Raw genomic sequence first — 23,104 nt, 5'->3', positions numbered from 1 at the left:
GGCACACACACGCATACATGCATACACACTTGCGCACACCTTCACATACACATACACACAAGTCAAGAGAACAAAAAAGGAACATCCATAATGGTTGAAGATAGCAAGATAAGTAAAACAAATAATCAAATGAGTTATGACACCAGAGTTTATTGCAATAACAATGATAATACTAATAATAACTATAATAATAACAGCAACACCACCACCACCAATAATTATAATAATGATAAAATATTTGTACATTTTCATTTGAAAGCTTCATTTGGCTTTGAATCCTCCAGAGGTGCTGGCTTTGGGTTTACTGTGAGAGAAAATAATAGGATAGACTGATCAGGGTGAGCAAGTTCAGTAAGGTCACGCAGTTACCACTCATGACCAGCCATTACCTGTCGCTGTTTCCTAAATCCTGCATACTGCACAATTATGCTAAAAAGGCTTATGATCATGTACATGACCTTGTGACCTTGATAACAACATATTCAGCCTTGGAGTGCTACCGAATAGTGTTAAATTGATGTGAAAGAGGGGCTTTGGTTCACACAAAACAACTGATTTAGCCTGCAGTGACATCAGACCGAGTGTCCTATTCGGTTATATTGTTACACTCACTGAGAAGCCCGAGGACGCTGCCTCCATGGAGGGGCAACGATCTTGTATTTGACCATTTAACAGTTTGCTTACTGGGGTTGGGGTCAATGCCATTACAATTCTGCCAGTTCAGAAAGCAAATTCATCTCATGCATTCCTAAGCAGAAATCCCACCTCACGAAGAGCCAAAGCTTCCAAATAGAATGAATCGAAATGGAGCTGACCTGAAGCCTGTTGTTTACTTGGTCTTTTATAACTCCGAAATTACCTGCCCCGAGTTACAACCAGCATCCAATGAAATGAAAAAGATATTACCCAGAAGGCCCGGCAGCGTTGACAGAACAAGAATGTTCTCCCAGTCGTTATGACTGAGTAAAGAAAAAAATGGGAGGGGAAAAGAACACACACACACACACACACCCCACATTCCGGTGTATGGCTCTTGCGTCATTTCTCATCACAGTGACTTTCTGGGTGTAGCGCCGAAGCCCAGGAGGCCTGTCCACCTGCTCCAGTACGTCTTTAGGAAACAGACTCCTTTCATCGAATGCTGCTTTCAAACAAGCTAGAGAGAACAAAAGACTGACACTTTATCCCAAAGGCTCCATCTGATATTAACCAACAAACCTGCACAGAAGCACTGCTCTCCAGACATTAATCTGGATGCACTGTAGCAAAGGAACATAGAAGCCTATATAAGCATTAAACTGGGGAGTTAAGTCAGGATGCTTGAGTGTGTATGTGTATGCCTGTAGCATAGTTCAGGTGGACCAGGGTTTTTCCTACTCTCTCTGGTTACTGCAGGTGGGGGTGGAGTTGGGGTGAAGGATTCCCACATCTTTTCAAAGTATAAATGAGGATTAATGACGAAGTCAGGCTTGGTCAGTTCATCCACTGGGTCCAGCTCTTCGATCCTGAGCTCTCTGAATGTGCCTGAGATTAAGGTTAGAAAAAAAGACATCATCACTAAACACAGGAAATGGAAATGTGAACGGTTCTCCTACAAAACCTCCTAAAGTTCTGGCTAAAAGAACATTTATATGGAGACAAAGGGAAAATGTAGTGGTATGAGGGTGAATGTAAGTGACCAAACTGGGACTGACCAATATCGGTGCTGTGAGCACCATTCACATATAGGTGCTGTCTGATGTCACTCTGCCATATGCCATGCCCCTTCTTAAAGCTCCGCCCCTGCACAGCAAATCTGTCATCAAGGATACTGAGTTGCCTAGGAGACAGGGAGCAAGATAGTAAGGTCATAACAGAAGGCACTAACTGACACACAGACACATGCTTTAATAGTAATGAAACATTAATTTATTAGAACCAGGGCACCCATGCCATCATGAATGAAGCAACCCAGACTGGATAATTTTTTTTGTAGCTTGCATGACTAACTATTGACAATTTAGGCACAAAGCAGCCTAAAGAGAAACATATTGTCTACCACCAGTATCACATCCTTTGGTTTCATAACATACAATTTGTTTGGTAAGACGCAGACCTGCGTTTATTACTAAATATGACCTCCTTTCATTACTAATATGTTTTGAGTGTGTACATTTTAACAGATCGCATGTTTTATGCTAAACATTTTAGTTGCTATCTCTGGTGGTTCTCTACACCCAGCTGTGCCTGAACCTTCATCAGCTGCTTCCCACCCACCTCACCCCCACACTTATAGAAAGAAATGGTCACTATGGCGACTGAGCTTCAGGAGCCACACATGTGGTCATGACTACAGACTGAGGCCTATTTTTGGAGTCTTTCACTCACTCACTCACTCACTCACTCACTCACTCACTCACACACACACACACATCTTGGCATTCACCAAAATGCACAAAAGCATAAGTGCACATACAAGCATGGAACGACACACATACACATTACAAAGTCTGCTTAGAGCTTGGGTCGATGCCTGGCTCATTGTGGAGGACTTTCTATCGATTGTGAACTTTCTACATCTGAGGAACATACTGCTGAGATGCTTTCTTAACAAAAGTCTGTCTTGCTGCTTTAATTGATGTGCCCACTGTAATTTACATACAAAAATTGCAGATCGAAAAGTTGTTTTTTTTCTCAGTAGAAGACCAATTATAATGGTATACACTAACACTTGTGCACAGTACACTTGCTGGAAAGTATTTTTTATAATTATTAGTGGTTATTTTCAAGTTCATTTTCAAGTGTTCACAGCAAACCCTCTCAGACTTTTATGAAACTAGCCAGATTTTTCAGTTGATTTATTTGTATATGTTCTTAATCTGAAGCCCATGTTTATTTTTGCTGAAATGTATGTTCATTTTTCTGTTTACGACTGCTTGCTACGGCTTGGGAACGTAACATTCAAGCAAAGAACCTTGATGATAAATCTAGATGATCGATACTGTAATAAGCTGAACTTCATAGACTGAATTTCATTTTGTTCAGTTACCTTACTGTGTTTCCACTGATTACGAAGGTGAGCGCCTTTGCTGCTCAGGATATCTAAATGAAGACTGTATAGCCTAAATGTGTGGGATGAGTGTAGCCATTCAGCTCCAATTAAATACGAGTAATGGTAGAGAGAGAAACGGAGCGTAGGATGATGTAGGAACAGAGGAACGGTAAATTTAAAGCGGTAGTTTCAGATGCGAACATAAACTACTGGCCCTTTTTAAACGAGCTTTTCGGTTGTGAGGATACTATGCGTCAGACAAGCTTAACAGAGCTGAGGGACGTTTTCGTGTAAGGACAACAGATGCATCAAAACTCGAGTGAGTAGTCAGAAAGTTTGGAAGGTTCCTTTTTGGTGACCGCTTCAGGACTTGTATTCAAAGGAACGAAGTGAAGCAAGATTCCTGCAAACGAACTCGGGCGGACCGGCTGTTTTTGACCAGGCTGCCGCTAACAGGCAGACGGGACTACACGTGAGCAGGCGCTTGATTGAATTTTCTGTAATCAGCATGTTGGCTAATAGCACTGCTGACGGTGACAGGAGAGAATGTAAGAGCGTTTTATCTCCTTTATCTATTCCACAGATGTGGAAACACTAATGAGTTTGTGAGGTAAATGTGTAATCCAGCCTCTCATGTGGAAACAAGCCGTCTGCCGGCATTTAACCAGCAGCTGTCTGTTCCTATCTGTTCATTACTGTGAGTGTATTTGAAAAAAAGGGTGAGAAAGATGGAGAGCAGATAGAAGGAAAGAGCAAGAAGATAGATTGAGAGAAAAAGAGAGAGAGAGAATTGTTGCATCTGTATTTTGTACCCCTGTGTGCTCACCTCCAATCCTACCCCTACACACACTGCCTCACCACCTTACTTCCATCTGAGCTACACCAGGGCGTGAACACACACAGCCCAGACTCACAGCATGTCAGCCTGCCCATCATTCTCCTCAGCCTCCGAGCACACTGCAGCCACTGCGCTGTCAGGATCTGGGTGGACCTGCTCAGGGGCAGTCTCCCGGACAACTGCGGGAGCTGTTGTCTCCTGGCTAGACTCTGGGTTCGCCTCCCTCTCTTCCTTTAAGGTGGCTCTGCCGACTTCACCCAGGCGCCAGTGCACCTCCTGGTGGAGAGGAAAGGTAGGACAGGAGAGAAGTGAAGGAGAGGCAACTTGAACTCTGATTGGACAGCCTACACAGGCGTGGCCTCAGGCTTCAGTAACAGCACCAGGAAAAAGGAGGCCAAACTTTGTAAACATATCCATGAGCTACTCTACTGCAGGCCAAGACCTTGTGCCATGGCTGTGTGTTTCCCTAAATCTGCTGTTCCTCAAACAAAGCTTCAGAAGCATTTTAGTATGTGTTTCCCCATCAGTTCAGCAACCTGCTGTCTGGCCTGTCAGTGCACAACTTTTGAAAAGCGTGAGAGAGAGAGAATGCCCTGTTATAAATCACTGACACCTAAAAATCTTACTGAGCCAGCATGCAATCAGAACTGCACAGGATGGGGAAAATTACCTACTTTAATACTGTTTTTAAAAAACATTAATTGAAGAAGTGGTCTGCTTTCTGATTAGTTTGCATTTTAAATCTGTGTGTGCATTTTTTTATTTTTTATTTTTTATTATTATTTTATTTTTTTGCATTTGTTGTGATTTTTTTGACAAATGACCTCCAAATGTTTCAGCCCACAACTGGCACATTACCAAAACGCACCTGGCCAAAGATGCCTATGGTGGGTCCAGGCAGGTAGCTGATCACCAGGCTGGAGTCTGCAGACGCACTGAGGAGGAAGAGCTGCTCACCATGGACACATGTCTCAAGGTGAGTGACACAGTCGATATGGGCGCGGAGGCTGGACAGCAACATTGGCATCTGATTGGTTACACTCTCTGCAGGGTGGATGCAGTATTCCTGACACAACACAGGAATCATTACAGCTGCAGGCAGTTTTGGATGACAGCTTGCAAGGATCAACAGGGTGTATGTCTAAATACGCATGAAACAGGTTGACCTCTGAACCTTCCTATAGCGAGGTCGCGAAATCTGTGAGAGTAATTACTATTATAACAATGGGGGTTTGGCACTCAGACGGCTGAGAAGACAGGAGTGTGAGACAGAGGCTCGTCCTCTGGAAGGGACACCATGCCAGTGAATTAGAGGGCCTGTAAGGAAATTACATCACGCAAGCGGACCATCCGACACATAAACGCGAGGCCACAAATTATCATGAGTTGTTAAACCTGCAGAACGAAAACGAACGCCCAATCCATCCTCATTGGGCCAAGTGGTTACACTTCGCAGGAAGTTACGGGGGAATTGACAAACACCCCTCCTCCCATCATAAATCATCGCTGTTTTGCTGTCAGGCTCCATTTGTCTCTCAAGGACAAAAACTTCTGCTTCTGACAGCAGCAGAGATGGCTGGAGAAGGTAGCATTTGTCCAGATGAAATACAGCAGAGAGCTATGTAGTTCTGAAGCACAGCTGAAACGTTACTTAAAATATGATGCTGGGTTCTGTGATTCATTTAACATTGGACAGATTTGTTTAAGTTTCACATATCCAGACTGAATCGTCCAAGATAGAAATAGGTGTTTAATCATAGCGTTCTGTATATTAATATTTCCTTGCATTTCCCTGTTATTAATCACAACTTGTTATTAAGATTATTATTAAGATTAAACTGTTAAATGTCACTGAGTCACACCCCTTACTTTCTCACCTGTATATCCCACACTTTCAGCCAGCCATCCATGTCTGCTGTGACCAGGTAGCGCCCCCTGCTGTCCACTGTCAGAATGATGGACCCTGAGTCTTTGTGGGCCACAAACTCCCCCACAACACAGCTGTTGGCAGTGTTCCAGAACCGGACCATGCCCGAGCCGCCACATGACACGAGGTCAGCACCACCTACTGGGGCAATCACGCAGATTAGTATGACTGGTATAGACTGGTAGCACTGAACCACAATTTGCCTAGACTTACATCAAACTGTTTTTTCCTTTATTTCTCTCTCTGTCTTCCTCTCCTCTTCTCTCTCTCTCTCTCTCTCTCTCTCTCATTCTTTTACCTGACGCAGCTGCTCCTTTTCGGCCTTCCAGAAAAACCAATCTGGTAACACTCTCAGGGTCCTCCTCACCACCGGGGGCACTAGAGTTTGTGGATGGTTGTACAGCACTGGTTTTACAAAAGGCACTATCTGCAATGAAGATCAAAGTGGCTTCTATTATATAGCATCAGACGTAGATGTCCAGATTGAGTACAGATTGAGCCCATGAATGGTCCGTAGAGTTCAAGTTAAAAATCTCACCTGAGCTGAACTTGAGCAGATGCTGTTGCTTTCCCAAACTCAGTTTGCGCAGGGCATTTTCAGTACTGTTGTTCCACGCTATGATCTCTCCATCGCTGCCCCCTACATAAAACACATCAAACAGGCAAAATGAGAAGCAATTTCAACACTCATGTCAAAGCCAATGCAAAGCTGCACATGACGGAGAAATGTTAAAAAGGAAATATTAAAAGGGCTACACACAGGGATCCAGGTCCTCAAAAAATGAGACGCAGTGCAGGAGTTCCAGTGTTCATCTGCCCACTGATAATAATTATCCAAGTCTCCTACCAACATGCCCTGTCATGCACGTGGCAGTCTGTCCCTGCTGCTCCACTAATGGGGAAGCTGGGGGTGGGGGTGCTGTGCTATGATTCCTTGAAGGGTTTCTAGTACAGGCTGGTGAGTTATGGTAAGATGGCCGGTAAGAGCAAGAGAACACCGCACAAGCAAAGTACCTGTAACCAAGGTCTGAGGCGGTCGGAACGCAGCGCACAGGATGTCATTGCAGTGATGAACCGCGCCCTTCCACTCTGACGGCTCAACAAAGTACTTTGAGAACATGTTGAGCCTGAACACTGTGACCATCCTACAAGAGAGACAGAGGGAAGGTAAAGAGGCAGCTCAATACAATATCTACCAAAGGTTTTAGAAGAGAGAGAGAGAGAATCAGGGACTGAGAAGAAGAAGAAGTGAAACAGATAAAGCACGAGAGCACGAGATTCTGTGTCCAGGGTAGGGGAGAGGCGAGGTGTACACATGTGTGTCCAGGGACAGGTGAGCTGGGTGAAGGCAGAAATCCATCACTGGTGGTGGTCAGCCAGGTAGAACAAGAGCAGAAGTTCACTGGTTCACAAACATCCAGCTGCCCCGTCCAGTCCAATTTTTACCAGGATTTGGCAGCACCAGCATGCACTGAGTGTCAGGATTGATGCTAAATGACCACCATGGGCTAGCTAGCCTCAGTAGTGAAGAGAGAGAGAAAGGGTGAAAGAGAAAGAGAAACAGACATGGAGAAAGACAGACAGAGAGAGAGACAGAAAAAGAGAGACACACAGATAGGGGAGCACTTGTGATGGAAAGTAGAACTGTGAGTGGTGAGAGATGGTATTTGTCACGCACACGCACACACACGCACACGCACACACACACACACAAACACAACAGACTACTCTAAATCTAAGCTGTAGTGGTAGTAATGAGTATAATGATAAACACCCAGCACACAGTCATCTTTCATGTGGCAAGAAAATGTTTTTCCCTCATTCTCTTTCCCTGTCTCATTGTCTCTGTCTTTCATTCGTTCTCTTTATCTCTTGTGCATCCTCACCTTTTCGGTTTTTTTGTTTGCTCTCACTGCCTCCTACCTCTCCCATTCTCTGTGCTACTCGCTGCCTCCTACCTCTCCCATTCTCTGTGCTACTCGCTGCCTCCTACCTCTCCCATTCTCTGTGCTACTCGCTGCCTCCTACCTCTCCCATTCTCTGTGCTACTCGCTGCCTCCTACCTCTCCCATTCTCTGTGCTACTCGCTGCCTCCTACCTCTCCCATTCTCTGTGCTACTCGCTGCCTCCTACCTCTCCCATTCTCTGTGCTACTCGCTGCCTCCTACCTCTCCCATTCTCTGTGCTACTCGCTGCCTCCTACCTCTCCCAGCCAAACACCAATACTGTTCTCCTCAGAACTAGTATTTGAGAGATCTCCACGGCAACCCCTCGGCCTGCGTTGAGTCTGTGATGACAATGTCCATTAAAATCCCATACCTGCCATGCACACATACACACACACACACACACACACACACACACACAAGAGCATACAATGTTATCAGCCTGAGGCACACAAACAGGATGATACATTTAAAGAGGTAAAGAGAGAGTTTCTGTCCTAACAGTGAGGCGAACTGATGCTGGATGGAGCCCAGGAGGGTCAAACCTTCACTCTCCTACCCAGTTTAATCCAGAAGCTGCAGTGACTGCTAATTTTTTGGATCTGGGAACTGTGGTTTAAAAAATTCATGAGAATGTTTTCACCTAGTCACGGCCTCTAACCTTTACCGCACCATCCGTGCCAGCAGTGAACAGCCGCGTCTGCGTCTCATCCAGTGCCATGGTCGTAATTTCTGCATCACCGTGGCAACGGGGAAAGTGCTTGACCTTCTGACCTGTGTCCATGAGCCAACAAGTCACACCTGAGCTGGAGTCGCTGCTGATGACCTTTGGCAAGAACAGAACAGGAACAGTTTGTGTGTGTGTGTGTGTGTGTGTGTGTGTGTGTGTGTGTGTGTGTGTGTGTGTGAGTGGGTGTGTGTGTGTGTGTGTGTGTGTGTGTAAGGCAGACTCAAACCATCCCGACATCATCTTCTCCCATGCTCACCATTTCTCAACTGTAAATATTAAAGAGCAATAACGTGCTTCTTAAACAGACAGCAGGGTGGCCCATGTGAGGCTGGAAGTGGCTCTCTGGCACATGGCATCCATGCGATGCACCAGACCAGCCTACCTCGCTATCTCTCACTATCAAAGGGCACATGCCTGCCATGGTGCACAGCACCACACTGCCCCCACCTGTCTAAAGAGGGAATTGTAGAGGACACAGGTGACGGAGCTGTCGTGGCTCGCCACCCTTCTCCCCGTATCTTCCTGTGCCTGCAGGAGCAGCACAACGCTGTTGAAAGAGAGGAGGAGGCGCGACCGCTCTTCGTGGAAGAAGACAAGCATCTTACACTCCGGTGTCTTGGGGAAAATCCCCGCAAGACGCTGGAGACACAGCTGACTGGCCACGTCCCACACTCTCAGCACCTAAGAGAGAGGATGCAGTGTATATGGGTGCACAGAGAGAGAGAAAGCTTTTTTTATTTTAATTAAGCCTTTTATCAACCATATGTTCAAATACTACCAATATTACAAAAAATATGAAGTAGCTAACTAAAATTACATCTATTGTGTTATAAAAGACAGAGACAATAGAGAAAAGATATGGGAGAGAGAGAGACAAAGAAAGATAGAGAGAGGGGGGTACTACAAAATTCACACATTTAAACTGTACCACTGACACGCTATTACTCTTATCTTCACCATGACAGATAGTTCTTCCTCTTCACCTTGTCTTTGGAAAAGCTGATCAGCTGTTTCTTTGCCAACATAAACTGCACTGCCACCACACTGGTCACATGACCCCGGAGGACGCCCACGGGCTTGGAGACGACGTAGGGGTTCCACAGGCACACCTGGTTATTCAAGCCTGCCGTTGCTACAATGGACAGAGGGGCACCGTCTCAGCACGTCACACAGACATCACAGTGTTCACAGCACAACCGAAATGACCCGGTTGTCCCTACAGCGTGTTAATTGACAGCATACAAGGCAAGAGATGCAATACCGATAAGGTTGAGGCCGGGATGGTAGTCGAGATCGGCTAGGCCCTTTTCCGTGTGGAAGGAGGTGACCCGAAGGGGTCCGGTGGACACCTCTTTCCAAGCCAGCACCAGGCTGCTCTGGGAGGCGCTGCTGCAGGAGGCAAAAGCTTCCAGAGGTCCTAGGAAGCGCACTGACGAAACACAAACACACTGAGCACGTGCAGTATGGGGCCCGAGAAGAACATCAGCATAGAAGAACACGGGACTTCAAAGGCATGTGTGAATTATGGCATAGAGGGTACTGTAGAGAAAGGGAAACACAAGGTGAAACTCCACACAGCAGCACATGTATAATAAACATCTATAATTCTTTCTGTTATAGAGGCTAAAGTGGCAATAAAGTCATTATTAATTAGAATGATCCAAATTAATAATGACCACAAGTTTTAAATAGACATAACCCCCCCCCCCCCCCCCGCTTCCCCAATAATAAATTAAGATCTGATGTTTTATAGGTACCTGACATTATTTCTTGTAATTATCTCTACCAACCTTTTTTAAAAAGAGAAACTGATTATGCACTAAAGACATGATTCTTAATTTACAAGAAGGGGGAAGATTACAGTGTCATACAACAAAACTGCAGCATGGGGGTTTGGGGTATATCTGTTGCCATACAAGGAAGGAAAGGAAAAATGGAATTTTCACACTTAATTCAAATATGCATAATGGAGCGATCAGACATTCAGCGCAAGACAAAAAAGGCAGAGGCCTGGAAGCAAGTGACAAAGCTGATAATATATCCTGTTTCAAGGACCTGTCAGGGATGCTTCACACTCCAATGGTTTGGGGGAAGAGACAGAGACCTGCCAGGCCCAATGTTCGGACCATGATCAAGATTAGGGTTGCAGATTCTTTTTTTAGACACACCCACACGCAAACTCTCATGTACATAAGCTCTGGAACACTAGATAACTCTCCAGGGGTGAAGACATCAAAAGGATGCCACATTCAGCAATGGAGATAAAGCGCCCGGCAGTTTTCAATTAACAAGTCTGTTTCATGTTCTGTTATGTTTTATTCTGTTCTCTTGTGTTTGTTATTCTTGTTTACTTCAGTTCCTATTCTCTCTGTCATCACTCCTGTCTCTCGGAGGGGCCCATTACGCATGCGCACGTGCACTCACACACACACACAGCTATGCCAATATTATCCGCCCATCAGCAAGATGTGGATCGCTGCTGGCTGCTCGAGAGATTGGGTCATGTTACAAACATTCCAAATGACGATTGCAGATGACATCAGCACCTGTGCCTTCCAGCGGGAAGCTCCAAGCCCCAGAGGGACACTGTCGACAGCAGTCTGAAGGTCATTCAGCTCCCCGTGAGATGCAGGCTGCCAATAATATTTACATAGCGGCCATGTCATGTCTGCAGGAGGTCGCCGCATTAATCGTGATGCAAATGTGCAGTGCCTGCCTTAAACTCAGGGGTTTCAGGGAGAGAGAGATGCAGTAGCGCAGCCCTGAAGAAGGCATGGTGAGAGGGTTATGGTTGGAGCCCCGGTAGGGTAGGGTAGGAGGTTGAAGTGGAGACGAAGGGGCAGATGAATAAAGTGTAATGGGAGGAAAATAAGGGAAGTCTCATGGAAAACTGGAGAACTGAATGATTCCTGCATCTCTGATCACTCACCACTGGTGATCACTGCATGTGTGTGTGTGTGTGTGTGTGTGTGTGTGTGTGTGAAAAAGAGAGCGTGAGAGGGAGAGGGAGATCGAGAGCAAGAATAAGACAAGAGCGAGACCAAGATTGTATTTGCGAGTGCATAAGACACTGTTATATGTGTTTGTGTGCGTATGTGAGAGAGTGACTGTGTGTGTTGGAGAGAGGGAGACTTGTTTGTGTGGGTGTCAGACTGACGGGTCATATCATGAGCAGGATACAGCTCTCCGTTAATCGCCCAGCTGAAGCTCATTGGGTGTGACATCAAAAAGAATAAAAAAACTGGCAAGGCATCCTTTGATGGCCTTGAGTAAGCAATTACTAAACTGTGCTGATTTGCATATTAATTGATGTGTGTAGTGAAGGGTGACAAGCTGTCTGGATACACCAGCGAAAAAAAACCCTGAAAATACAGCCCGTCTCATTTTCCAGGCTCCAGTCCTTGGGAACCATCGTGTTCTGAAATGTGACATTCTTCCCTGATGTGTTCATTACCAGCGGTGGCAAGCTTTTTGTTTGTGTTTGTGTGAGTTAGCATGTGCACATACATGTGCCCTATGTTCGATTCCAAATTTTTTCAAACAGAGATTATAAAGTAGAAAGACCACATTGGAAACTGTCACCTAACTTCTACACAAGAAGGATTTAACCAGAGGCTTCTGAAGCAGGACGTTGTGAGGTGTGGGGTGGAGGTGAGGGGTCAAGTGCAGCAGGCTCACCTGTGCGGACCCAGTGCGCTCCGTGGGCCGTGTGTGTCACCGTGTAACAGCAGCGATGACGGCCCTGCTGTAGCTCCGCCCAGCTGATGCTGACGACAGAGTCATGCTCCACACTCATGCTAGGTCTTTCAAAGAGAGAAATCAGTGCTGATCTGAAACAAAGCCCACTCACCTGGAATAGACACACGCGCATGCACACACACACACACACACACACACACACACACACACACATGCACACACCATAAAATGGACATCAGGGGACCGAGCCAACTCTGAGCAGTTTCATTGCTGGAACATTTATGATGATGATGATGTTTACAATGATGAAGAAGGCCCACCTGGCCAGCCACGTCCCCGATGCTCAATACAGCCTGCTCTGGCCTCTGGGGGTGGTGCCAGTAGTGCAGGCTGATGGGAGTGTTGCACAGGCTGTGGACTTTATACTGGCAGCTGAATTCCTGCTTGGAGAGCAGGTCATAGAAACAGACCTCCTTACAGGTGAAGGAGACTGCTATCTGAAGGGACATGCAAAGGGGCTCCAAATGAAACAAGACAGACCAATCAAAATGCAGACACATACTTGGGTATAAAGCACACATTTGGAAAGGAACAAGAGGGTAACCGTCCTCAATGCATGAAGTTTATTTGTAAAATTTACACTAAGGAGATTAAAGTTTATTTCATGTTTACCTTGTTCACGTTGGCCAGCAGCACCATCCCCGTCACCCATAAGTCTTTGGGCATGACTGAATCATTGGCCAGGCGGTGGGTCTTAAGCAGGGTCAGGTCCTCAGACCACACGGCCAGGGTGCCCTCCTTACTGGCACTGAGGTAGCGCCCACTTGTGCCCAGATGCGCCACACTCTGGACAGGCCCACCGTGGGTGGCAGGCAATGTGCGGGCAGGCCTCCAGCGCGGCACGGCGGCGGTGCGAGCATGCTCCTCCTTCTCGAAGAGTCCGAGGAGGAGGAAGGAGGCCAGGTGCTCCCAGTCCACCCATCCCTCCCGTGACACATCTACGCTGTCAAACAAATCTCCGTACTCCTCCCTTGAGCCGTGGCCGACTGCAGCCCAGGCCTGCTCAATGAACTCCGCCCGCCTCATGGACAGTGCCACGCTTGAGCCATCAGTTTGCTGCAGTCAGAGGTCGAGAAGATCAAAAGGTCATGCAGTTATTGTATGTCACACATGTATTCTTAACCACTCATTAGAAAGAGCATAAGAATGCCTATGCTGTTATGTAACAGACAGAATTAACAGTGTAGAATTGAACTGTAAAGTACACATAACTAAAGTGTAAAGTTGACATAGAAGTACACATTCTCCTCCTCATCAGTTTTTTGGATGTTATTCTGCCGTAAGCATACTTAAATGTGTTAAAATGCTTTTATGCATGTGAGAGTATGTGTGTGAATATAGTCAAAACAGAACAGAAAAAAAATTATTCTTATTCTTATTCTGTGTGTTTTTTCAACAAGAAAAGACTGAGATACTAAGTTAATGGAAACATTATTGGCCTACTTGCGCAAGCACTGCTGAAACAGATCGAGCATCAAAACAAGACCTCCCCAAGCTCACGATCGATACACACATGGTTCACTCAGCACAATTACCCACACCTATTAAAACATCTTCTGGCAAGTGGCACACTCTCTCTCACACCCCAAAGCCGCCCGCCTCACCAGAAACAGACGCTGCAGCTTTTTCAAATCCTCCACGCTCAGCCGACATTCTAACAGCTCCGCCTCCTTCGCTGTCGCCATGGTTTCAGCTCACAGCAGCTGTCAGTCAAGAGCTAGAAAAGAAGAGTGTGGGGTTCCTCTGGTGAAGAAGGCAGCAAGTTCACTTCGAGATAAACCCCACCGCGTTGCATCAGATCGCAGGCCAATACGCTCATGTATATTAATGAATCAACACAGATTTATTCTATGGCTATGAAAAACATTGACCTCTTGCAGGAACATATAAACCATGGAATGTTAACACATGGTAGTTTGCAATGCTGTTTTAATAACAGCTTTAGTGGAGAACACTTTTGTGTGCTCTATGAGTAATTACTGGATTTAGGCATGTGATTATAAGTGTGGTAGGGAGTGGGTTTCATGGCAGGGCAGAAACCACCTATAGTGTTACAGGACACAGCAATTCAGTATTCAGTTTCAAGACCTGTCACCATGGCATCAGGATCATAAAGTGAAGGAAGCAGTAATAAAGCCAAAGTTCTGGCCACCCTTAGCTACTGTTTTTTTTCCCTCAATGGCTTCTTTTAAACCTTCAAGTCAATTCACAGATTGCAAAGATTTTTCAATATCACAAAAGCATAAATAATAAGAAAGAATAAGCTACTGTCATTCAATTTCTTTAATTCATATACACCATAGTACACATGCAGCAACTCCACAAAGCAATCCAGTTAGACAAACATGGAAAGACCAGTGTTTAGCTCAAATGTCTAAAACGGCATAAAACCACAGTAAAGATCCCCTACCCATCATCCTGTGTATGACGCAGTCCAAAAGTGCCCAGGTCTTAAAGGCTTTCCACAAGGGTTTTAAGTTTTTTTCTTTCTGTTTTTTAAATAAACCCCACAAGTTCAAGGGTCAGCCAGGTGGGACTTTTAAGTTCTAACAACAAAGATGGTTATTCTAATGTAAGCATTCACGAAGAAAGCGCATGAGAGAGCGTGAGCGAGGAAGTTTATAGAAAGTGCTGAACTGGCCACCGGGGGCGCTGATGGTGGTAAAGCCCACACCAGCTTCTACAGAGTTCTTAGCTTTTATTAGCCCCCTCTTTTAAAGCCTCGGGTAGGTCTCCTGGCAACCGGGGAGCAAGACAGGGCCGTGTTTGTGCGTCCAGGCCATTCCTCTGTTCACAGATTGGACACTAGAGAAAAGCTTATCTAAGCCTGGGGCACATTTTCCCCAAACACACACACACACACGCGCAAACAGGAGGGAGGTGAGGGAGAGCGTTTTATTACAGTTTCCACATCCTGTGCAGCCAGGCTCCCCTCCATCACACTGTTGTTCTCGAGGGCTCTAAACAATTGCTGTTCAGGGCTTCAGGCTGGGGCATTCTTCAGTTTCACCCACACAAGAAAGTCATCGCCCTGGGAACTGTTGACTGCAGGATTCACTGCCACACAGCTCAATAACGACAGCAACATTTAAGAGACAGAAGGAAGATTGTCTATTAAACGCACACGCCTTGTGTTATATAGGCAAAAATCCTTAGGAATAATTTCTATTGGTGACCACTAATCTAACCAGTTCAGGCACATATCATGTTCATGAGCAGATAGGAAATCAGCACTGCAGAATGAGGAACAACAGCAGGGCACAGCGATTGTATTTTCTCACAGCCCACAGGTTTAGGAACCATGCCCATTTTCCACATTCAGCAGTGGCTTGGTGGGGAAAAAATGAATTAGCTGACTGAAATGTCCTCTAGGGAGAGTGGCTTGAAATCAGGTCACTGCCATTAAAATAATATCCCTTTCAAAACAAGGCCCTTCTTAGTTTGGGGGGGAGGGGGGGTTCAGACCACCCTACACAACATAGGCAATGCCGCAGTTGACTACGGCCAGGAAGCTGAGGGAGCAAAAATAGCCCTGCTTTCTGGGCAGGAGGGATGGCTTAGGTCCTTTATCTGTCCATCAAAGCAATACTAGCAGAACTGCAGTCGTCCAACAGCTCATGTTGGCAGTTAGCAAAGAGGAGTTACCGCTCCTCTTTAAGGCCATTCAGCTGTCCTGGTGTGCTGCAGAAACGGCTGCTTGAAATAACACCTTAGTTAGCCTCGTATGTAGTGGAGTGTGTGCTCATTAGCCTTGGCTGACACACCTAGCTAGAATATATGAAGCAGCAGATACTAAAACTCTAAAAAAATAAACAAATACACAAATATTGGCTATATAGCCCATAGTGGGAACAGAAGCAAATCCTTAAGAGTAAAATATTTCAGATTTCTAAACAGGGAAGAAAAAAAAACACATTCCTTCGAAGCCTTTCCAACATGTGCAGCGTGTTTATTTGAATATTTCTGCTACCAAATATTTATTAAATATACAACTCCCATCTGTCTTCTCAGAATATCAGATGGGTCAAGAACAGTCCAGTATTTACAGAGAGCAGGTCTGCTGTTGTCTTCTCATGCTTCCCTTCAGACTCAGTAGGCCAAATGGACACACAGTGAATGATATATGAGAGTGAGAGAGAGTGAATGTGTGAGAGAGAGACAGAGAGAGACAGAGACAGAGAGGGGAGCTCTTCAGCAACAGCTGAAGTCAAAAATTAAATGGCATGAAAAACCAGGCTTTTATCCCAGCTAGAGGAGAAGATTTTTTTTTTTACAGAAAAAGCAAGGATCCAGCTTAAGAGTTTGCCCCATAACTCAAGATTGATAAATTATACAGTCTGAAAGTTTTTACATGTTCATATAAAGGTTATATAATAGTTTAAAAAAAAAAAGGGGGGGGGGGGGGGTAATCATAGCGATCACAGAGATCACTCCTATGCAACAGTTTTGAAGGTCTGAAGGATCAGGTTGGTTTGATGGATGAGTCGGTTGGCACTGATGAACACATTTATTGCCCTGAGCGAAAAAGAATGAGAGAGAGATACTTAATTTTTTTTCCCAGATGAACATTATTATGTTCTACCAACAATTAAGTGTTCCTTCAAAACGTGGTGATCTGCATGTTCTGTGCTGTGTCAGCTTTGATCAAAACATCATACACAATATTAATGAGGTCAGAAAGTCACCTTAGAAATCCATACTAAAACAACGCAGTTAGACATGGTTTGATACATTAAACTGGATTTGTGGAGGCTCAAGCAGAGCTGCTTACTTTCCATCTTTGAAGTATGTTTTCAGAGTGTCACTGAAGCTCTTGGAGTATTTCACAAACTCTTTTTTCTGATGCTCCAGTGCCTGCAACCCACAAAGTGACTGCTTTTAATGACAAGATCACAGGGCCTCAGCAGGTGTAGAAGTACTAAACAATGGGTGCTGTTATGGCGTCTCACCCTTCTGTTCTGATACTGGTATTTCTTGAAGACATTGTTCACTGTATCCAGCAGTTCTTTGATGGCACTTGCTATATCTCTGTGGGTGGCAATATAAAGAGCAGTTAGACAAAGCTACTGTTTCATATGCTTCACAAACTCCAATAGACTGGATACACTGATGATTTGAAAACACATCCATTTCCTGGAAACCCCACCCTCAGTCTCATAAACAGTAAAGTCTTCACACCCTGGACGCTGTGTTCATCAATTTATTTTTTCCTCAACAGTATTCAGACAATTGAATACTGAAATATTCTAAATACTAAGAATGGAAGAATTTCTTTTGTGAGATGGTAGGATTTCTTTTTTTGTGAGAAAAAAATAGGTATTTGTGAAAATGAAGCACCCAGTATGTGCCTGTGTGCATGTGCTTCCTCACTTGATAGTCTGCAGGAAGCGTACTCGGTCGTTGATCTCATCGGGGATTTTGCTGAGAATCTGTTTCAGCGCCCGGGCTCTTTCATTCAGCTCCTGAAACTCTCGCTCTGGCCTGTCAATCATATATTCTGCAGATGCAAAAGCCCACCCACAGAACAGTCAGTCAACGTTACTATTATCACACATGACATATTGTCCCACTTTTACACTAAATCATAAGATCAGTCCCTCATCCATACCCAGATACACACAACACCTGGGTTCACACAAACACACCCAATAGACACCAGGACTTTTTTTTAAAGCAGACTACTACCTGAGCACAGACACAAACACCTCACACACTAACTGCTCTTCCAACTGAAGCTGCCATAATAGCTCCACTAAACAATTATAGTTGCCATCTTATCCTTATAACACAGAGGGTTCTCCCTCTCAGTCTCCTCATCCTACAGAAAGGATTACAGTTGAGAGAGCAAATATGGGATTAAAATATGAAAACGGGCCTGGCTTAATGATGGAGGTAAATTTTAAATGCAAACACAAGCCACTGCGTGGATTCTTTTCGTGTGCCTATGAATTCATTAGGAGCATAAATCTGAAGATGTGACCAAACTGCTCACAGTGAGGAGGAAATTCAATTATGAGGAGAAAAAAAAAAAAAAACTCAACATTTCTATTTGTGGGGAAACAGCTCCACCTATGTGCCAGAAGCTGCACTTGCAGGGCATAGTCAATGCACACAGAACCGAGAACATTCTCGTACGCAGTACAAGCGCACGCACCTTCGACGTCGTCTGCAGCCATGCGCAACAAGGACTCCGTGAAGTTGACCTCAACACTCTTTTTCTCCAAGATCTTCATGATGATCTCCTGGGTGAGTCCTGGGTTCTCCTTCTCTGCCTGTGGAGATGGCAGAAACAGAGCTTGACTGATGGTAAACATGCTGAGGTCCACCTGAAGCAACACCAATAACAGCACACACACATCAGAGCATAAGGGCCAAATGCCCAGGCTTAGGTGCATGAATGCAGGTTTTTTTAATAGGCTAAAACTGGTGAAACCCAAATTGCTCACTTCCTTCTATACATAGGATATGACATGTTTTTTTGTTTTGGTTTGCACCCCATGTAGTGTGTGTGTCACATTCTTTTTGTCACACAGTGATCTATGTATGGGGCAAAGATTGTCAAGCTGTACGTAGAATGACGTCTTATTTCAGATGGGTAGGACTAGTCCTTCAGGGTATTGCATTGACCATTCTAATAACAAGCCCTGCAAATGTTATTAATCTTCTGATTAATTAAAAAAAAGAGCTCAGTGACTTGCATGCATTACTGTCTCTTTAGATCAGTACTAATTATACTGAACAATAAAGGGATAGACTAGGGATAGTCTAGGACAGACTAGGATTGAAAGGAAATGACTGGAGCAAAACTTGGGTTAATATTTTACATTTTTAAACCATCCACAGTTTTTTTGGGCAGGAGACATGGATTAAAAAAAGATGAAAGCAACTGAAGAAAGCATTTTCATGTTTAGCCTCAGAGGAGCTGAGGAAGTGTAGGCTTTAATTTTCTAAACACAGAAAAAGATGAGCTCAACTGTACAGCCATGTTACAGTAGGACTATAATCATCTGGTGGGATTTGCGAGTGCGTTCAGCCTTGCCTGTGTCCAGCCTGAATCAGGAGGGTTTGGGTGAGGTGGGCTCCGCCCTTCAGCCTCTTACCTTTATGAAAGCTGCCCGCAGGGTCTGGGTTGCAGACAGGTTGACCCTTTCCAACTGCCAACACAGAGAAACACTATGAGGATTCTTCCCTATGTGCAGCACATTTTACATGCAGAAACTTCTCGCAGCACACAGAGCATCGCTCAGCCTCTAGGAAGAGCAAGACTTTGCCTCTGACTGAATTGAACGGATGAATTAATTCACCCAAAATAACGGGGTGTGATCTTGAAAAGAGGCATGCGTCAGCTGCCCTTGACCTTCGTCACACAGCTGCTGCTGATTTATGTCTGTTTCTGTGCACTGTAGGGAGGGAGTGTGCATGATTACATTTTGAGAGTCTTTGTGTGGTACTGGTATTAGGGCTTCAAAGTAGCAGCTATCTTAAAAGATACCATAAGGTTATGTACAGCTTTCTGGCCAGTAGCTGGTTGTGGAAACATTTAAACTTGAAACATTTCAACATAGTGCTGCTAATCAAAGCAAATGCAGGCATCATTTACATTTCACTAAACAAGTGCCACTGGGTGAGGTTAAGTCACTCGTAGTGCTCTCACTCTTTCTGACTCTCCCCCATTTCACTGGCTCTGCAATGAATAATTTGCCGCCCGAGCCTACCAGAAAAACTGAACAGAACGCCCAAACACGTCAGTCTTAAAGCCACTCAGTTTGGAATTTCATGTTTCAAGATTATGCATAAACATTAATATTTTATATTTATGCTTAAATGCACAGACTTATTTTTTAACAAATGTGTGGTATGGGATGATGTGGGCTAGCTCTAGCTCACAGCTGGGCCCACTACACTGTAGGCCAGGGGTTGGGAGAAGAAACTCTGGTCAGAAAAAGGCCTTTGATGCAGAAAGGCCTTTTCAAACATACAAAAAAAAAAAAATCTATGTTCCAAAACATTTGGAACACCTGAAGTACAATTTGCTGAGTTCTCACTTGCAGTCTTATATAAGAAGATTTGATTCAGAACCTCTCCTGCAACAGTCTCTTTAAGAGTACACTGCTGTACCAGTCATCGCTACCCCTGCTAAACGAACCTCGCTGAAGACTGGGTACATTACGGCATAGAGCGTCATGGAAACCATCGAGGCCGTCTCCGCTTCATCTCCCTTAATCTCTTCCATTGTCATCGCTGGCGTGGTGCTGAGAGGATGGGCGGAGCTTCATCCACTCCCAAGCACGCTCGATTGGGGAGCCCAGGTGATGCCTGCAATGGAGCAGAACAGCCAAGACAGATTAACGATTCCATTTATCTTGAGGACAGATGACCTAGCATGTTATGCTAAAGCTAGCCCAGATATCTAAACCATTTCTTTCTGCTGCAAACATACAAAACTCTGAGTGAGTAACAGATAGACCTATGTTGGACACACATACTATAAGAAACTTAACTATCCATTAAATCTTCTCTGTGCCTTAGTCATTGTTATTTAGACAAGAATGTAGACAGTGAGTCACAATTTCAGACCCACAGGCAGAACACTCCAGAGTAATCTTAAGGCCTTTGCCCCCAATGGAAAGTCATTTAGTCTTATCAGGCTGACATTCACAGACATTCCCCTGATGTCTTCATTCAGCCAGACACAGCACGGTCAAAGTGTGGACTTAGTAACCCTTCAGACAGATTTTTTAAAAGTAACATTGTTTACAGTTCTTTCAGATTGCCACAATACGCATATGCTACTATGACTCACTTTCCTCACAAAGGCCAGCCAACACCTGATCCATGAAAAGGCAACCCAGAGCCAACACCCTAAAGTTAGAAACAACCTGTTTTTCTCAAGCTACCTTTCACCTGAGCACTCCACAAGATGTAAAACTTTATGTAAATCAGAAAATAATTGACAAGCCTAAACAATTATGGCAGTAATGTGAGCCATTAACAGGACGAGGCTCCAAAAAGCAGAGACAACAACTGTTAATTTAACGGTTAAATTAGATTTCAACCATGTGAAAAAGACATTTCATTAGTCATCAGTCCATTTCATACAATCAAAAAATAAATAAACAAGAAGTTGACCACACTGTTTAAATTAAGTGGCAACTTACAGGGAAAGCCATTAAATCTCATTTTACATCCTCTCAGTATTTCATAAACCATATTAATTATAAATGACGAATGAAGATCCTGCTGGAATGAGGTCCTAATGCTGTAAACATGCTGGGCGGTTGGAAAACCCTGGGTTTCAGTCTGTCTTGTTGACGCACAGGAGAATCCCTTGGCTATTCATCTCCAAAGTACTTTCATTTGCATCCTTTATTAGCGTGCATAATATAGCCACAGAAGGTCCACGAATATGCCGGAATCTACTGACATTTAGTCTTGCTCTGGAATGTCCAGTTTCGGGACTAGATTCTTCTCAGAGGATCAAAGAAAAATTACGCATTCGTTAACGTGGCTAAATCGTTATCTTTTGTATATATTTTTTTCTTTACAATTTCTTACATCATCCTATTTTACCGATGAACTAATAATTAGTCTCGGTACTTAATCTCAATAGTGCGGCCAAATCTTCAGCCTCAACTGTGAAAGTTATGCTACCCTAATCGGCCATATAGCGATTACTACGTTTAGCTGTGTTTTTGTCATTTCTTTCGCCACTTTATAGCTATGTAACTGATTAATCTGTCAGTGATTAATTTAGAGTTCACTCAACCATAAAACATAAGTTCTACTCATTATCTAAAAACAAAAGGGAACCTTTTCCCGTTGGTTAGATTATATTTCTTGCTTGCTCAAAGAAAAATATCTATCTGACACTGGTATTAGACAAAAGTAATGATAACATAGCTATCTAGTTATTCGTTAGCCATTAGATACATGAGCGTTTTGACAAACAGACCGTTACTGTTTAACATTTATTTAAACTACAGAAACAAAATCTCATTCGGTTTCTGTGATGTAACCCTCAACAATTGCAAACTTCTATCTGTAAGTTAATTTAGTCATCGACCATACCCAGCAATCAGACTGCCGAGCTACCACAACAACAAACAGTTTGCTAGCAAGGTTAGCGAGCGAGCTAGTTCGGTAGATACGGCTGAGAAGGCCTTGCTCTCTCCTAGCTAGCATAGGTGGCTTTTAGCGTTAATTGATTTTGTCTTGATGTTTGGTATTGAATTAAGTTAGCTAGCATAACTGATACCGGTTGTTGCTGTGGCGCTATGAATATAAGATCGACTTATTTCATTTTTTAAAACATTTGTACAGTGAGACCACTGTTATTATGAAGTAGTGTGTCTAAGCTAACATGTTAAACTAGCTAGCTAGCTAGCTAACTGTTAGGTCAATACAAATATGGGGATAGCGAATGTACAGTAAAACCGTCATGTAAGAACTGTTAGTTACTGTATAGTACTATACTGACCAACCTAGCTAGATTATTAAACTGAACAGCTCATACCTGTGGGGCGGGGGGAATACAGAGATAGTCGTCTGAATTCCCTGCTTGTCTATGGATTACCTCCCAACTCTTTTAGAATATTTGTTCTCTGGATAAAGACGGAAGTTTTCTGCATGAGCAATCCACACAACAGGGGAGGTTCTGTTTTCTGTGAATACCAATCAGGCAATAGCTCATGACTCGCACGTTGGGGACGCTCAGAATTGTAGTCTTTTCAATGCTTACAAAAGTCGAGGACGTGCACTGCATGTTAGAAAAAGAATACAATTCCCAATTCAGTCTTTGATTGGCTGTGGGCGCGCAAACTAGATGATTGCTACCCAGTTAAACAAATCACAGTTTTTATATTGTCATCTTTCT

At 44.2% G+C, this 23,104-nt stretch overlaps 2 protein-coding genes across 6 annotated transcripts; both read right to left on the bottom strand.

Moving 5' to 3' along the window:
• Nucleotides 1–198: 198 nt before the first annotated feature.
• Nucleotides 199–14,897, bottom strand: LOC113587881 (WD repeat-containing protein 49). Of its 5 annotated transcripts, XM_027026808.2 has the most exons (20): nucleotides 14,642–14,897; nucleotides 13,836–13,998; nucleotides 12,844–13,287; nucleotides 12,492–12,668; nucleotides 12,151–12,322; nucleotides 9,734–9,901; nucleotides 9,456–9,604; nucleotides 8,920–9,153; nucleotides 8,404–8,568; nucleotides 8,000–8,115; nucleotides 6,811–6,941; nucleotides 6,335–6,436; nucleotides 6,095–6,223; nucleotides 5,747–5,937; nucleotides 4,738–4,935; nucleotides 3,946–4,145; nucleotides 1,695–1,819; nucleotides 1,378–1,524; nucleotides 1,012–1,156; nucleotides 199–304 (listed from the first exon to the last, which is right to left on the bottom strand). In XM_027026808.2, the coding sequence occupies exons 2-20, from the start codon at nucleotides 13,914–13,916 to the stop codon at nucleotides 262–264; spliced, it is 3,117 nt and encodes a 1,038-aa protein (XP_026882609.2). In that variant the 5' UTR covers nucleotides 13,917–13,998; nucleotides 14,642–14,897; the 3' UTR covers nucleotides 199–261. The 5 variants fall into 5 exon arrangements, with proteins under 5 accessions (XP_026882609.2, XP_026882606.2, XP_026882608.2 ...); XM_027026805.2 differs by having other exon boundaries at nucleotides 212–1,156; XM_027026807.2 differs by having other exon boundaries at nucleotides 212–1,156; nucleotides 5,747–5,934.
• Nucleotides 14,898–16,159: 1,262 nt separating this feature from the next.
• Nucleotides 16,160–22,876, bottom strand: pdcd10a (programmed cell death 10a). Its single transcript, XM_027026797.2, has 8 exons — nucleotides 22,745–22,876; nucleotides 20,378–20,547; nucleotides 19,332–19,385; nucleotides 18,386–18,503; nucleotides 17,602–17,728; nucleotides 17,181–17,259; nucleotides 17,003–17,085; nucleotides 16,160–16,746 (listed from the first exon to the last, which is right to left on the bottom strand). The coding sequence occupies exons 2-8, from the start codon at nucleotides 20,468–20,470 to the stop codon at nucleotides 16,665–16,667; spliced, it is 636 nt and encodes a 211-aa protein (XP_026882598.1). The 5' UTR covers nucleotides 20,471–20,547; nucleotides 22,745–22,876; the 3' UTR covers nucleotides 16,160–16,664.
• Between the last annotated feature and the right edge of the window lie 228 nt (nucleotides 22,877–23,104).

The sequence above is a fragment of the Electrophorus electricus genome, chromosome 4, assembly GCF_013358815.1.
Source record: "Electrophorus electricus isolate fEleEle1 chromosome 4, fEleEle1.pri, whole genome shotgun sequence".
Taxonomy (NCBI): Eukaryota; Metazoa; Chordata; class Actinopteri; order Gymnotiformes; family Gymnotidae; genus Electrophorus; species Electrophorus electricus.
The sequence above is the reverse complement of the archived record's forward strand: the minus strand, read 5'-3'. Positions and strand labels throughout refer to the sequence as shown.